This window comes from Asterias rubens, chromosome 2, assembly GCF_902459465.1.
Source record: "Asterias rubens chromosome 2, eAstRub1.3, whole genome shotgun sequence".
Taxonomy (NCBI): Eukaryota; Metazoa; Echinodermata; class Asteroidea; order Forcipulatida; family Asteriidae; genus Asterias; species Asterias rubens.
Genome location: NC_047063.1, coordinates 3,870,979 through 3,885,531, shown reverse-complemented (window position 1 = coordinate 3,885,531; position 14,553 = coordinate 3,870,979). Strand labels below are relative to the sequence as shown.

At 39.6% G+C, this 14,553-nt stretch overlaps 1 protein-coding gene across 1 annotated transcript in view; it reads right to left on the bottom strand.

Annotated features, from left to right (window-relative positions):
- LOC117306885 overlaps window positions 1–13,520 on the bottom strand; it is a 35,738-nt gene extending 22,218 nt beyond the window's left edge. The window contains exons 1-17 of the mRNA XM_033791450.1: window positions 13,472–13,520; window positions 11,636–12,499; window positions 10,488–10,574; window positions 9,061–9,170; window positions 8,185–8,304; window positions 7,968–8,044; window positions 7,433–7,570; window positions 7,257–7,336; window positions 6,383–6,548; window positions 5,669–5,875; window positions 5,048–5,209; window positions 4,462–4,581; window positions 3,588–3,792; window positions 3,006–3,080; window positions 2,095–2,247; window positions 1,277–1,464; window positions 347–501 (exon numbers count right to left, since the gene is read on the bottom strand). Of these exons, the coding sequence (XP_033647341.1) occupies window positions 347–501; window positions 1,277–1,464; window positions 2,095–2,247; window positions 3,006–3,080; window positions 3,588–3,792; window positions 4,462–4,581; window positions 5,048–5,209; window positions 5,669–5,875; window positions 6,383–6,548; window positions 7,257–7,336; window positions 7,433–7,570; window positions 7,968–8,044; window positions 8,185–8,304; window positions 9,061–9,170; window positions 10,488–10,574; window positions 11,636–12,095 (2,503 nt within the window). The 5' untranslated portion in view covers window positions 12,096–12,499; window positions 13,472–13,520. The remainder of the gene's footprint in view (window positions 1–346; window positions 502–1,276; window positions 1,465–2,094; window positions 2,248–3,005; window positions 3,081–3,587; window positions 3,793–4,461; window positions 4,582–5,047; window positions 5,210–5,668; window positions 5,876–6,382; window positions 6,549–7,256; window positions 7,337–7,432; window positions 7,571–7,967; window positions 8,045–8,184; window positions 8,305–9,060; window positions 9,171–10,487; window positions 10,575–11,635; window positions 12,500–13,471) is intronic.
- Between the last annotated feature and the right edge of the window lie 1,033 nt (window positions 13,521–14,553).

Sequence of the window (14,553 nt, the reverse complement as noted above, 5' to 3'; positions counted from 1 at the left end):
ATATGTCCCAGTGACAAGGGGTAATAATTATAAGGTGCTACATAATTTGGGTCTCAGAATTCATCACTTCAATAACCTAACTTTCTGAAAGTTTGTATATACTCAGCGCCTTGAGTACCTTGTTGGTAGATACGTGCGCTATATAAGACTTCGATATTATGAGTAGTATTCTGTCAGTAGTGCTTTTTATGCATTCGGGCTAGCATACTGTAGATCGCTGCACAAAACAAAATTGATTTCTAACAGGGTTAGGAAAATGCTGTCTTTAAAACAACATCAACACAATAGCAGCATATTACTTTCAAATTAAAAATACAATTTACCAAAAAATGGATCTATAGCTTACCTTTCGTATGAGTGATAAAAAAGAGATGATTCATGTATCCCAACATCAGGTCTCCCTTTGAGTTGATGAATCTAGCGGCACTTATTGGTTCTTCCAGAGCAATCTCAGTCATAAGGGACTTCTCTGTATCCCATACCTTCACTGCACCATCAGAACTACATGTATGTAGAATAGAAACATTAATATACAAAGACAAATCGGCGACTCTCAAGCCTGGAATTCCATTCTTAAAAGGAAAAGGTCATTTTCATTTTGCAAAGGGCACTTCCATTGGAAAATCTTAAAGTCAATGGGAAACTTTTGATGGGGCAACAAGGCCAAGAACCGGGGCAATAGAGACCATGGCCTCCGTGGCGTATATAATTCCAGTCCTGCGAACTTATATATGTTTGTAATAATCAAAAGGGACATAAACTTAAAATGACTACAAATCAGAAACAAATTAAATACAACAGAGAAATATTGTCCCAATCTAGTCAATTTTCTGAGCTTATAATTATTCTAAATTTACCCAGTCAGTTCCCTTGTGGTTTATTCCTTGATGTTTGAAACAAAAGCAACATCCCCTTAAAGGCACTGGACACCTTTGGTAGTTGTCAAAGACTACAGTATTCTCACTTGATGCATCTCAACATATGCATAGAATAACAAACCTGTGAAAATTTGAGCTCAATTGGTCGTTGAAGTTGCGAGAGAATGGAAAAAACACCCTTGGCGCGGGCCAGTTGTATGCTTTCAGATGCCTTGAATTTGAGACCTCAGCTGAGGTCTCTTATTAAACGTAACAGGAAATCTGCTTACCGGTAAACAGCTTTATGAAATTGGGCCCCGAGGTTTCAACCCTAGCCGAGTCTTTCTTGAAGACTAAACCCTGTTTTTGTGTTCAATTCAGGGAATAACTGAAACAAATTTTGCTTGTTTTTTTCCTACCTGCAGGACACGAAGATCTGAAGGCCACAACAAGAGTCGACTGCAACAATTGGTGCAACGTGGTCCCTCTGTCTATCTTTCACCACCACCCCCTCATCAGGAATGGAATAGACCATTGAGCTCGTAACTGGTTTTAAATGGTGCAAGATCAGGCTTCCATCTGAATGACCCGTGAGAAAGACAGAACCCTGCATTGAAATATACAAAAAATAGAATGAGTAACAAATTTAATTAAATTTTTAAGCAGCTGAAAATTGTATACATATAAAGCATTTTTATAAAGGATTGGTATAGATAAAAACCATCATTGTTTAGTATGAAAGCTTACTGATTATGAAGTTCATACTAGAAACAATAATTTGATGAAATATTTCCCTAAAAGAAACTGTATCAGCATAAGAAAACATCACAGCTGATGACAACCAAAATTAAGGACAATGTGCTGAAAACTGTGCCTTGTATCTTTATTTTCTCCCGACTCACACCAAGGAAGGCTTGTTATTTCCCATTCCTATCACTGCCGGTTTGTTCGCCGTTGGTTTGGACAATTAATATGAATACATATAAATTTCATGTACATTATATGGTTTATCACACAAAACATTAACATAGTCGTCAACTATATTATCATCTACAAATCCTGTATAAAACCTTTAACTTAAAAAGCAGCTGCTAAACATAGTGCCTTTTACTAAAGATCATGATGATGCTATCTGGCATTTTCAAAAACGGAATATATCAGTGCTCGTATTGTCAAGATAAATAAACAATTGCTATAATTATTATTGTTAAAAAGAATGACTGAAGTTTGTTCTTACTAGTCTCGAGTAGCCAGTGACATCCCTGGGAACGTCGACCAAATGTTGGAGCTCTAGACCCGGGAGTGACCAGAACTGAAAGACGTCATCATCTCTAAGGTGGCTCTTGGCTATCAGGGTGCTGTGTGCTTTATCAAATACCATGTCAAAGATCTGCAGAGACGGAAAGAAGGGGTGAATGGAAGTACTGTATTTCTTGATTTTTTTTTTGTCCGCTAAGCAAAAATGAGCAGGATACTAGCCACCACAGATTGTATTTTCGACACAATATTTTGGCTGGTAACCATATTCTGGCCATCATAATATTTGTGAAGCTTAAATGCATTGGACACTATTGGTAATTACTCAAAGTAATTGTTAGCATAAAAACTTACTTGGTAACAAGCAATGGAGAGCTGTTGATGGTAGCAAAACATTGTGAGAAACATCTCCCTCTAAAGTAACGTAGTTATTTTGAAGGGTTAATTTCTCACTCAAATATTACAAGACTTCAGGCCTAAAGCTGTTTTCGACATCTTAAGGCACACAAATTTGCGCAACAAGGGTGGTTTTTCTATAATTATTTTCTTGCAACTTTGATGACCAAATGAGTTCAAATTTTTACAGATTTGTTGTTTTATGCATATCTAGGGATACACCAAGTAAGAATACTGGTCTTTAACAATTACCAAAACGTCTCCAGTGCCTTTAAGCACTAGCTCAATGAATCCTGGTGCAACATGGTATCAAGGTGATGCAATACCTGTCTAAAATGGGTCAATTGATTCCAAAAGAGCTCTGCAAAGCTGTACACAAATGAGGGGCGACTCGGGACGCCCTTTCGTTGTAAAAAGCACTATATAAGAACTGAACATTATTTATTATCATTATTAGTAAATAAACAAATCTTATTGGTTCATATAGATACTCACTGAGTCTTTGCTTGCTTGTAATTCACAATATCGATGGCCAAACAGCATTGGATCCATAAACAGAATACGCCCATCCTGTGGCACAAAATTTAAACAGTTATAGTATTATTGTTATAAAACTGCTGTTGCTGGCAGCCCTGGGCCTCATTTCGTGGCTATGCATACCAAAGAAATCTGCATTTTAGCTTGTTAAATAAAGTACTTTACAGGGCACTTTAAGTGCAGAGCTCGCAATAAGCTGTACCTTAGACATATGGGCTTAATACAACATTAAAAAACATATTTGTATAGCGCCTACGGCAGGCCAGCCTCTACGAGCTTTAAGACAAAATTTGTAGAAAGAGTTTCTGTAAGACTGTACCTTCTCCATGCCACAAACGTCTCAACCAAACAGGTAAATAAATTGAATTTTTTCAGATTTTCCATCAGAAACGAATCACCCGAAAAAAAAACTACCATTCTATACTTTTGTGTAAGAAAATGACCCAATATCCACCAATGGATTTTGCAACCCACCCTCTCCAAGACATCACTAAAGCTTTCAGGAGAGTATAACAATTGAAGATTCAAGATGCACCTTACCTTAAGGCCAAGCACAAGGAAGTTATCATTCAAGGGGCATACAAAGCCCTCTTCAGCCCAGTACATGACATGAGAGGTGACAGTAGCAATGGAGGTACAAGGTGAGGTGGTCTGGTGGAGCCCTCTACCTTGAAGAGTCGCTCGGTGGGTGGGGAAGGTATACCCTAACTGACTAGAGGCGGGCCCTCTTGAAGCTGGCCGATGTCTTCAAGAAAAAAAAGCCAGAAAATGATCAAGACAAAGTGCCTACATGTACATTAATAGTACCAGCAAGACACTTCAATACATTTGCTTCTCTCTACCCAGGGGTATGGGTACCTAAGAGGGCAGACACTGTTCTGTGATTGGTTTAGCCGAGTTGCGTTTTTGTAGCACAAGGCTGTATACTACACAAGGAGCTTGGATGGTGTAAGGAATGGTTTAAGGCCCAGTGACCAGGGGTAATAATTTGAAGCGCTTTGGGACACCCTTCGGGTGTGAAAAAGCGCTATATAAAAAGTTAATATTAATTTTATAATTATTATAGCGCTTTATCACCCCCTAAGGGCTGTATCAAAGCGCTCAGTATTAATTCCTACAAGGTGCGTGGAGCGTCGTTTTGAAGTATGAGACCTACACATGTATTCCTTTAGATCACAATGTTATGGTTTACAAGTAACTGTGGCGCAATATGCCGTCTGATCAGACAAGGAACACTAGGGCAAACCCCTTCTCTTAATACCATAAGTGCACGAGGAAACCAGAACAATGGATTGACCTGGTAAGTCTGCTGCCACCTAGCGACCCAAAAGTCCCCCATTGATCAAGCAGTAAGTGAAGCGTTATTTTCAAAGTGTATACAAGTTCACCTTGTAGGTTTAAAGACTCTTCATACCTTGGGGATGTCGAGGCGCCGGCTGATCCATTCCTGCTTAATGCAGAAGGCCCTCTAGTGTTGATCTTATCCTGAAGACGATTCAAGTCCCATACAGCAGTCCGACAAGCTGGGTCCGTTCTGGAAATTATAATGTGGTGAACTGTTACTTGAACTCATAGAAATAGAAGCCGGAGAATGCCGAGCTCCACAGCCCCGTGTGTTGTCTGTGGATGCAGCTTACTGCACCAAGTGATACCCGTGTGTTGCCTGTGGACGCAGCTTACTGCACCAAGTGATACGCTTGTATGGCAAAAAGATCATCACGTGACACGCATAAAGTCCGTTTCTACGTGTTTTCATTGGTCAATGTTCATTACATCTACTGTATGGCAAAAAGAGCCGGTGTGGTCTCGACGTTTCAAACAGTATACTCAGCTAGTCTTCAAGGGGAATGAAAGGTCGAGACCACACCGGCTCTTTTCAGAGCCAACACCCCCACAAAAGAAATATTATCCATGGTTGTACCCGCAAAGTTTACTATTCAGTATTTACAATTACTTCTTATTCTTCAAACCATGCAAAGCTTCCAACACCATGTACATACCTCATAGTATAAACCCATATTTCCTCTTCACTGATGAGTAGGTACACCATACTGCACTCTCTATTGTATGTGACCCCAAGGACCTGCTGTAAAGGAGAGATTGACGGAGGAGGCAGGACGGTAGACAAACTCTTCTGATCCTTCATGGATACAAGACGTACACTGTGACAGCAGGGGATAGTATGAAAAAACATCAAAGAAGTTTATCTCCATTGCTTGTTACCAAGTGTGTTTTTATGCTAACAACTATTTTGAGCAATAACCAATAGTGTCCAGTGCCTTAAACACACCCACCCACCCTAAATTAAGATTTTAAAATTTTGAGAGACAAAATTAAGACTTTGTTTAACATTGACTATTTTGAATTCCCCCTTACTCTTGATAATCTCAATTCTATCTGTCCCATGCAGTGCTCACAAATCGCAGATAAACGGCTGTAAATATTCACCGCAAGCAAGGATGCTGATCACATGTTCTAATGATAATGATGGTAGGTAAATGAAAAGTACCCTGCATCTTTAGCCCAAAGAAAAGAGTCATCATCTGAGTTTTATTCTTACGTGTTATTGGCCAAGTTATCGAGACACCTGCAATTTTAAGTGTTACAGTAGTTTGGAATACCTGCTATCTTCTCCAACTGCTACTAGCCTGGTTGTCTTCCCTTCACAGCCAGCAATCTGCAGTGAGGTAATACGACAGCGTGCCAGCGCATAGAACTGCACCACGTGGTTCAGATGCCATACGCCAAGGTCATGATGTGTAGCCGTCCATAGGTACTTCTCTCCAGTCAGGCCCATCCACTCAATGCCGTCGGTTGATATAACAAGCCTGAGGGGAGACATAGGGTACTAGACTCTAATGTACATACTCTGTTACCTAATAATTCATGACTTACTACCACCCATGTATACGCAATGGGATAAAAATATTTCACTCACTATTATTACTTCTATTATTTATAGGTTGTATTATAAACATGGGTGTGATCCCTGGCTATGGCAGTTGACAGTTATATGGCTTCTAACTACATGTAGCACCCCAAACAAAAAAATAGCAAATAGGAAGATCGCCAACATAGGGTTGGATAGCCCAGTTGGTTGAGTGCTGGCATGTTAATCCAGAGGTCTTTGGTTCAAATCTCGCTCCGGCCAATGTTTCTTTGTTCGAACCCCAAAATTGTATTATAATTACTAATAATTGTTCAGCCATCACAGTAATTCAAAATAATCAAACAATTCATACTTCCAGATGGGCTTGAAGAAACAAAAACAAAGCAACTAATGTGACTGAACAACTAAAAATTCTCCATAATACCAATAAAGCTTGAAGACTTACGTATACATTGGTTCCATGATGTCTAGTGACCACATTCTGACGGAACCGTCCATGGAGCTCGTCAGCACAAGGGTTGATGTCTCTGGGTGGAGTACTATCCCTGTGACTGACCTCGAATGACCCCTGAATGTGTGTACATGCCCGCCAGTCATACTCCACACTTTGACTGCAAGTTATTTTTGAGCCAAGATATTGTATATTGTATTATTGAGTTATTTTTGAGCCAAGATATTGTATATTGTATTGATATAGTATTTTGTATTGATATTGTATTATATAGTTCTTTGGGAACCCATCGATGGAAATGTGAGCAAGGGTAGGAGGAGACTAACATTCAAAGATCAGCTGAAGAAGGACGCAACGCAACAAGAAACAACTGAGCTTAGGACGCTGATGCTGGACCAGGACGCGAGGAAGGCGACCATCAGAGGTTCCCGAGATGGCGTCGACCGAAGACAACCTCTCGCTCAACTACTACTACTACTACTATTGTATGAACAAAACTGTTGGCCGGAGGATACAACAAGTGGTGTAGCTAGACATGTTCATTGATGGGGGCGGGAGGGATGCAGACGAGGTGGATAAAATAAGTTTGGGGAAGAATAAACAACTTGCAAGAAGTGCACAACATAGACCTACTTTAATTACCTTTTAAATTGGGGCCCACTTTTATTTCATGGCTCTACTTACCGATGAAGTCTGCACTTACAATCACCATTACTGTGCAAGCGCTGATATTCTGCTCTGATAGAGTTTAGATTATCAAGGGTAAGGGGGCATTAAAAATAGTCAATGTAACCACCATAATTAGTGATACGACAAGTATATGAAGAAAAGCATGGTCTTGGAAAAAATGCTGGTATCATTTACCTACCATCATTATCGTTAGAACATGTGATCAGCATCCTTGCTTGCGGTGAATATTTACAGCCGTTTATCTGCGATTTGTGAGCACTGCATGGGACAGAAATTAAATTGAAATTAAATTGAAATTCTAATTCAAACGAAGTAAACATAATTAACTGGCTTATGTGTAGAGTTTGCACCTACTTGTTAAGTCTAAAGAGAGGTTTGCCTTCCATGTTGTAGCATAGTATATCAGTATCAGAGCAGCAGTATAGATGTTGAAGCTGTAATTCTAGCTCCACCTTCCTGATCCAGCCTCCTTTGATTCCTGTTAACTCTCTCCTAGAATGAGAAACAATTATCGTAAACAAATCATCACGGGAAGCAATAGACTGTATTGAATATGACGTCACCATTCAAATACGTGCCCTACAACATGGCATCTGTGAGCAGTTGCGTGTTTGTGTGCGCGCATGTGCCATAGAAATCAAATCAAGAACACCGTTTGCTGTGTGCTTCATTGATGTATGCGTTTAGACACACATGGTCTGCCCTACAAGATGGCGACTTTCATAGCAACAAAGGGGTTAGTCTTATAGCTCTTCACTTTTTCTGTTTTTATTTTGATGAATATTAAAACAGCTGTAGTATACTTGGGTGGTAACTGACCCCCACAACTTCTTACTCAAAAGCATGAACAAATTTCAATGTGCTGTTTACCACAAAGTATAAATCTTACTTTAAAAACAGTCCATAGTTGGCCATTGGTTTGATCTCTGTCCACACTTGGTCAGTCACTTGCTTGAACTCCCAGACCTACAGAGGAACAAAAACAGAAGGGAACAAACTGAAAATAAAAGTAACATAAAAATGGCTCCACTGACTTTGTAAAACTTCACGGCAATCTGAGCCAATGTACAAAACCCAAGAAGAAGTATTATTAATATTCTTCTTACCTTTGTTCCTTTGACCCCACCCGTTATCAGTTCATCCTTGACTGGGTTGAAGATGAGGAACATGACTGAACTGAGGTCCGAGGCTACATTACACGTCTCATAGAAATCCTTGTTGAGTACCTAAACAGAATGGTTGCAGAACTTGTTGTTAATAACCAAACATATCATAACAACTAAAATTTGGTGCAAGTGTGAGCAAGAACAGGTGAACCTCTCCAATGCCATTCTGCACAACTCTGCCGTGCGCGCCAAGCATACAAACAGTACGGGCACCCATGTCAGACTTTATTTTGTCAGACTTTTTGGTGGCGCAATGGGTTGTGATTGGTCAAAACGCAATTGGGCAGAGCTTAATGGATCGGTCTAATAACATGGGAAAAGCTACACTGAAAGCCTTTAAACCTAGAGCTTTGTTTGCTCGAGGAACATTCAAGTGAGCGATGTCAAGTGTGGACCGAAGAAATCATGGAGGAGTGTACTGTGACAGTAAAGTGGAATTATATCGAGGAGTAGGTTTGTTCAAGCATTTAAAAACAATCTTAAAATGGATTAGTTCTCTAATTGGTAGCCACTGAAGTTCCCTAAAGTGTTCTCTAAAGGGTGTGAAACATTAAATAAGCTGCATTATTTTGTAATCTTTGAACTCAGTTCAATTCTTATGACGTGACACCAAATAAAAAGAGACTGAGTTAAGATGGGGGGGGGGGGGCTTTTGGGGACTTGTCACATCATGCAATATAAAAAGGAGCTTTAAAATCAAAATCATTTTATAAAATAATTTTATAAATGAATAACAGTGAACATTTATAACCTCTCAGAAAACTAGCATAAAATTGTGCAGCACAACTGTTTACACTAGGTTCTTTAATCACTTACCTTGAGAGAGAAGTCTTTGGCAAGGCAGAAGTACACATTATACTTCCTGGCATATATAATATTCCGTAGAAACTTGTTGACATACTTGGGAAAGCTAAGGCTTCGGCTTACTAAAGTTTTGAGAAAGAAAACAAAATATAGTGTTAACAGTTAAACATGTACATTTTGTAGCTACATACATTTATTCTTTGTTATTGCCAACTTGGTTAACAAACCCCTGTAACACTCAAGCGCTCCAGAGTCCTGCCGGACCAAAAAGATTTTAGGAGCGACTCTAGGTCGACCCAAATAAACTTTTGTTTAGAATGGCAAAGTTAACATAATATTTCGTTAAGGCCAGCTTATGACAAAATCGACGTCTGAAATCAAGACACTCAAGAGCTGCAACGACCTGACGACTGACTGCAACAGTCCATCATTCGACTTTCAGTGCGTCAAGTCACTCCTAAATGTTTCAGATGTCAAACTTATCATGTACTTAATTACATAATTTGGTTTGGCGTGACTCTACAGAGCCTGTCTGAACCAGGGCTTAATTTCGTAGAGCTGCTAAGCACGAAAACTTGCTTAGCATGAAATTTCTTCCTTGATAAAAACAGGATTACCAACCAAATTTCCATTTGTTGTAATTGCTTGTTACTGGTATTCAGCTGTTTGATTATTCCGTAAATCAAGTGGAAATTTGGTTAAGAAATCCTGTTTTTATCAAGGCAAAATTTCATGCTAAGCAAATTTTTGTGCTTAGCGGCTCTATGAAATTGGGGCCTGGTGTTAGTCTTATATCTAGGCCCATGATTTAGATTCCTTCAATCATTAAAGCAATGTGCGTTAATAATAATAATAATAATAATAATAATAATAATAATAATAATAATAATAATAATAATAATAATAATAATATCAATTTCTTATAGAGCGCATTTTACAATAACCGTATCAATGCGCTTTACATTAGTGCCCTGGTCATTGGGCCAATAAATCTTTTAATCTTTCTCAGCTCCCAATAGGGAGTATACAGCCTGAGCTGCCGTGTGCTCTGAAGGCTTTTTCATTCACAATATCAACCTTTACCCTCGCAGGTACCCATTTATACCCCTGGGTACCCTGGGTAAAGTTGGAACCTGATGTTCCCAAAACTGTTCAAGTTGGCCATGTGCCATATGTTTACAATTAAAAACCGCCCTGCAACAAGGGTGCTTGCTATGTGAACGCCACACGGGGTTAATCCCTACTTTTTCCAAAAATTTTCTGGGTTGTTTTACATACAGGAATCCTAGTACATGGAACCTACACCTATGTCACATTCAATGGACATGTTGAAGCATTTATGGTGAAGCATCTTGCTCAACATGTAGGAATCAACTTGACTTGATGTGCCAGCCATGTGGTGCTAGTCAATGGCATCATGAACAGCAATATTGACTTACCAGTATGTTCAATACCATCCTTATCCCATGTAGTGATTCCTCTTGTATCCAAGAAGATGAACTGTCTGGTTCGTGGATTGTACGTTACTGAAAAAAAAAAAAGATAATACATGTAATAATGTTTAGCGCATGCATCTACCAACAAAGTACCCAAGGCGCTTACAGAAAGATAGGTTATTGAAGTTATGAATTCTGAGACTCAATTATGTAGCACATTATGAGGGTTTACAAGATGCTACGGCAACAGCCAGGAACACTGGGGCGAACCCCTTCTCTTTCGAAAAGTCCAATGGGTTCTTTTACGTCTGCTACACAACATACGGGGCCAACGACTTTACATCCCATCCGAAGACCAGCACTGATTAAGTGTCTTGCTTTAAAAGGACACAAGTGTCACAACTAGGACTCGAACCTACACTCTGCTGATCAGAAACACCAGAGTTTGAATTAAATGCTCTTACATCTGCTCGGCCGTGACACTTCCAAGAAGGTAAAAAAACAAAGAGACCAGAATGAAACATCTATCCTTGTTTTTTCTCTTACAACTCCGCCTGTGAATCTGTGATCTTCATGTAATTCCTTTTCCTAACAGTGTTTTGGCAGTGTCATGGCCGAGCGGTTAAGAGCAACGGATTCAAGCACTGGTGTTTGATCAGCAGGGTGTGGGTTCGGATCCCGGTCGTGACACTTGCTTCATAAAATTGGGGAGGTAGTGCTTTCTGCTCTACCGGCTAGGCTTCGAATTGAAGATACCCAAGCCTACATTCGTATAAACTGTGAAAGGGGTAACCCTGTTTCAGCCCTAGGAGTAGGTGGCAATGGCCTCTGGAAACAAATAATTGTAGCCCACACCTTGAAGTGGCCTTCGGCCTTGTGTGTCAGGCAACTTGCATAAAAAATTTAAAAAACCTCATTGGATCGTGCACAAATCTTTAGGGCTGTTGACTGGCCCCCCCCCCCATCCCCCAGACCCATGTCAACTTTTGTTTATTTATCCACAAATTTAAACCTCTTGATCAACATTAACTCAGCTATAGAATTTTGCAATTCATCCTTTATGAACAAATTTTCCAGCTGTTCATCAGGTGTAGCAACTGGTGTATCTATTGTACATGTATCTATGATGAAAGAGAACTTTCCTGCCTTACCATCAACAAAATCTGTCAATTTCTTGCTATGCTCGTAATAGTTCCTCTGCTGAAACCCACTGGGGAAATTACAGTAGTTTGCGGAAGTCTTCGGACCATCATTTCCATTTGCTGCCTGATTAATTTTCCTCATGAGCTGTTGAACAACTGGCTCACTAGCCAAACTCTCTGTGTCTTTCGTGATTGTTGATCGAGTCTCAGCTTCTGATGAGCCTTGGCGAGATTTGACCGCATCGGGGGAGCTTGGCCTCTTCCCATCAGTGTCTTCCAATAATCCATCCCTCGTCTGGAATCCATCATTTAAGCTGTCTGGTAACTTGTTTGTAGCTAACGTTCTCACACCTAGACTGTCCTCATCGGCTGAGGCACCAGGCTGTGTGGCAGCTTGTTTAATCTCATTCGCACTGAGATGTGAACTGCCCATCTGTAGTCCCAGGGCAGGCCCATTTTCATGGGTCATTTTGTGTCAGTCTGTCTGCTTGTCATCACACATTCACTAAGAGTAGGGTGCAGTGGAAGATCTGGAGTTTGAGTGCAGATGGTATGTTGGTTCTGTTGCATTTCCACTCTGCGCTCTGCTGTTCTTTTAAAGTGAGTAACAAGGACTGAGACATTTTGCATAAACAGTGTTGTGATGAGACGACAAGTGAAGAAACTGATGTAGAACTAACTTGACTCTGTTAAAAAGTTTGTTCACATGTTCTAGCTGGTCGTCTTATTGATGGAAGTTGTTTACAGCTGTTCATCTTGAAGACCAGATTGTACATGTCAGCCAGGACACAGAGCTGTATGTTCAAAGAATTGTGTACTCATATTTGTAGCCAACCAAGACGTTGCACAGTTCCAAGGATGAATTCTACATTCCTACAAGGATAAAGAAAGCAAGATGTGGTCATTCATATTATCACTTGTTAGTCCTGCTCGGAGTTAGTCCCGCTAAAGACATGTTGGCATCAATAACCTGCATACAAAGATAGAGACTAGTCCCGAAAGTCCTGTCTGTGCTAAAATCTTTGGAAAGAAATCAATGTTATTGATTAATCCAATCCAGCTCAATTCAATAGGGATTAAAGATAATCTTGTTTTAAAGATTCCTACACTATCCCCATCTTACCAGTTTTCACGCCATTATGACTTTTTCTTTGAATTGGAAAAAAAAAAAAAATGATGCCATATTATCAACCGATGCCCTAATTATCTTCATTTATGGTATGAAGTATGCACATATATATTAAAACTTGATGGACATTGAAATGTTCACACTACACACCGATCTTCGATGACTTCAACTGGCCCCATTTGTTTTGAGTTTTTCCTGTTTTCACGGCAAACAAGAAAGTATGGTTTCCCGGTGAAGCCATACATGGAAGAAACATCTGCAGTGACTACAAGTGTTCTTTGAGACTCTGTGTTTGACTCTATAGCCAGCAGTTGTCTTCGTTTTATTCAAGTATTTTTTAATGAAATTTTAAAAATTACAATGGTAATTTGCAAAAAATAACAAAAATAAATAATTTAATAAAAAGTGTGAATAATTATTGGCTTTCAAATTTATAATAAAGCGTTTAAACAAACAGTGATACTTGAATCAACAAGCTGATGTTTAAATTTTAATAAAACCACACAATTTTTATCTAGGGACTGTTTACATCGCGTCAACAAATTGTTATAATTAATAACACGTAATAACTGTACTTGAAAGGAAATACAACTTCTCCTTCTTATTATCACATGATTGACAGGCACGATTGACATGTTTTTCCAACTTTACAAACGTTACAAATGAAATTATGTGTTAAATATTAGCAGATCTCTGTGTTGACTTCTTGTGCTTACCTTTTCCCATGTCTTTTTGGTTGACACTCAATAGTCTGGTCACACCGCGGCCAAGAGTGTTCACAAATCGTTGGGATAGAGGCGAGATCCAGACCGTGTTTCCGGGATACGGCGTCCGATTGCATAACTCGCAATGGACCTTATGGCATTTCACATCTATTCTTACATTTAATATTTAAAAATCCGAACACAAGCGGGAAATGCAAAAACAAACCCTTTCAAATAATATTATCATTCATGGCCTACGATTACGAGTTAGCGTGGATAACAAATCTCACGGGGAATTCTGCGTGGCTTATGCAGAGAAATAACCGCAGTCTCAGACTTGCATTCTCAGACTTGAAGTCAAGTCTAGCGCGTGGTCTCAGTAATAAGGGGCGGAACGGGGGGGGGGGGCGGGTAAGGGGTGGGGGGGGGGGGAATCAAAATGTAATGTAAAAGTCACGGTCTTGTTTTATTTGGTGCTTTTATGACGACTGATGTATGAGGAGAAAGATACGGGTCACCGTATAGGAAAGCCTTCAAGTTGTGGGTTGTGCCTTGGTCGGGTTCAATCTGGCACGCACAAGTTGGCTTTAGGCCTATATGTTTTTATAGGGCCATCAAATTTTGTCATTTGAAAACTTATTTGTTGAAAACGGAATGTTTCTAAAGTGACAAAGACATGGGAGGATGGGTCACGAATCCGGGTAAAATTTGATAAAAATTTAATCACGAGCCTAAGTGATGATGACGTCAGTTATTCTGGTTTAGTCACGGTGTTCTTTTGACCAATCAGCACACGGACAAAAGTTGGACCGCGGCATCCAATAGAAATATTGAAGTCAAGTTTTAAACAGGAACTAAACCTCATGGCTTTCTGAGATTGCTTCTACTGTTTTAATCCATCGTCCTTCACGTGTAGCATATATGTTTTTTAACAATACATTATATAGCTTTATTGTTTGTTTGTGTATATACTGAAATCATGCTTGGTTGGTTTAATGTTGTAACATATGGAGATTATACCAAGATCTACATAAATAATCTGAATTAGTTAAAATGCCTCTAGGATGTCGCATGCATCCCCCCCCCCCCCCCAC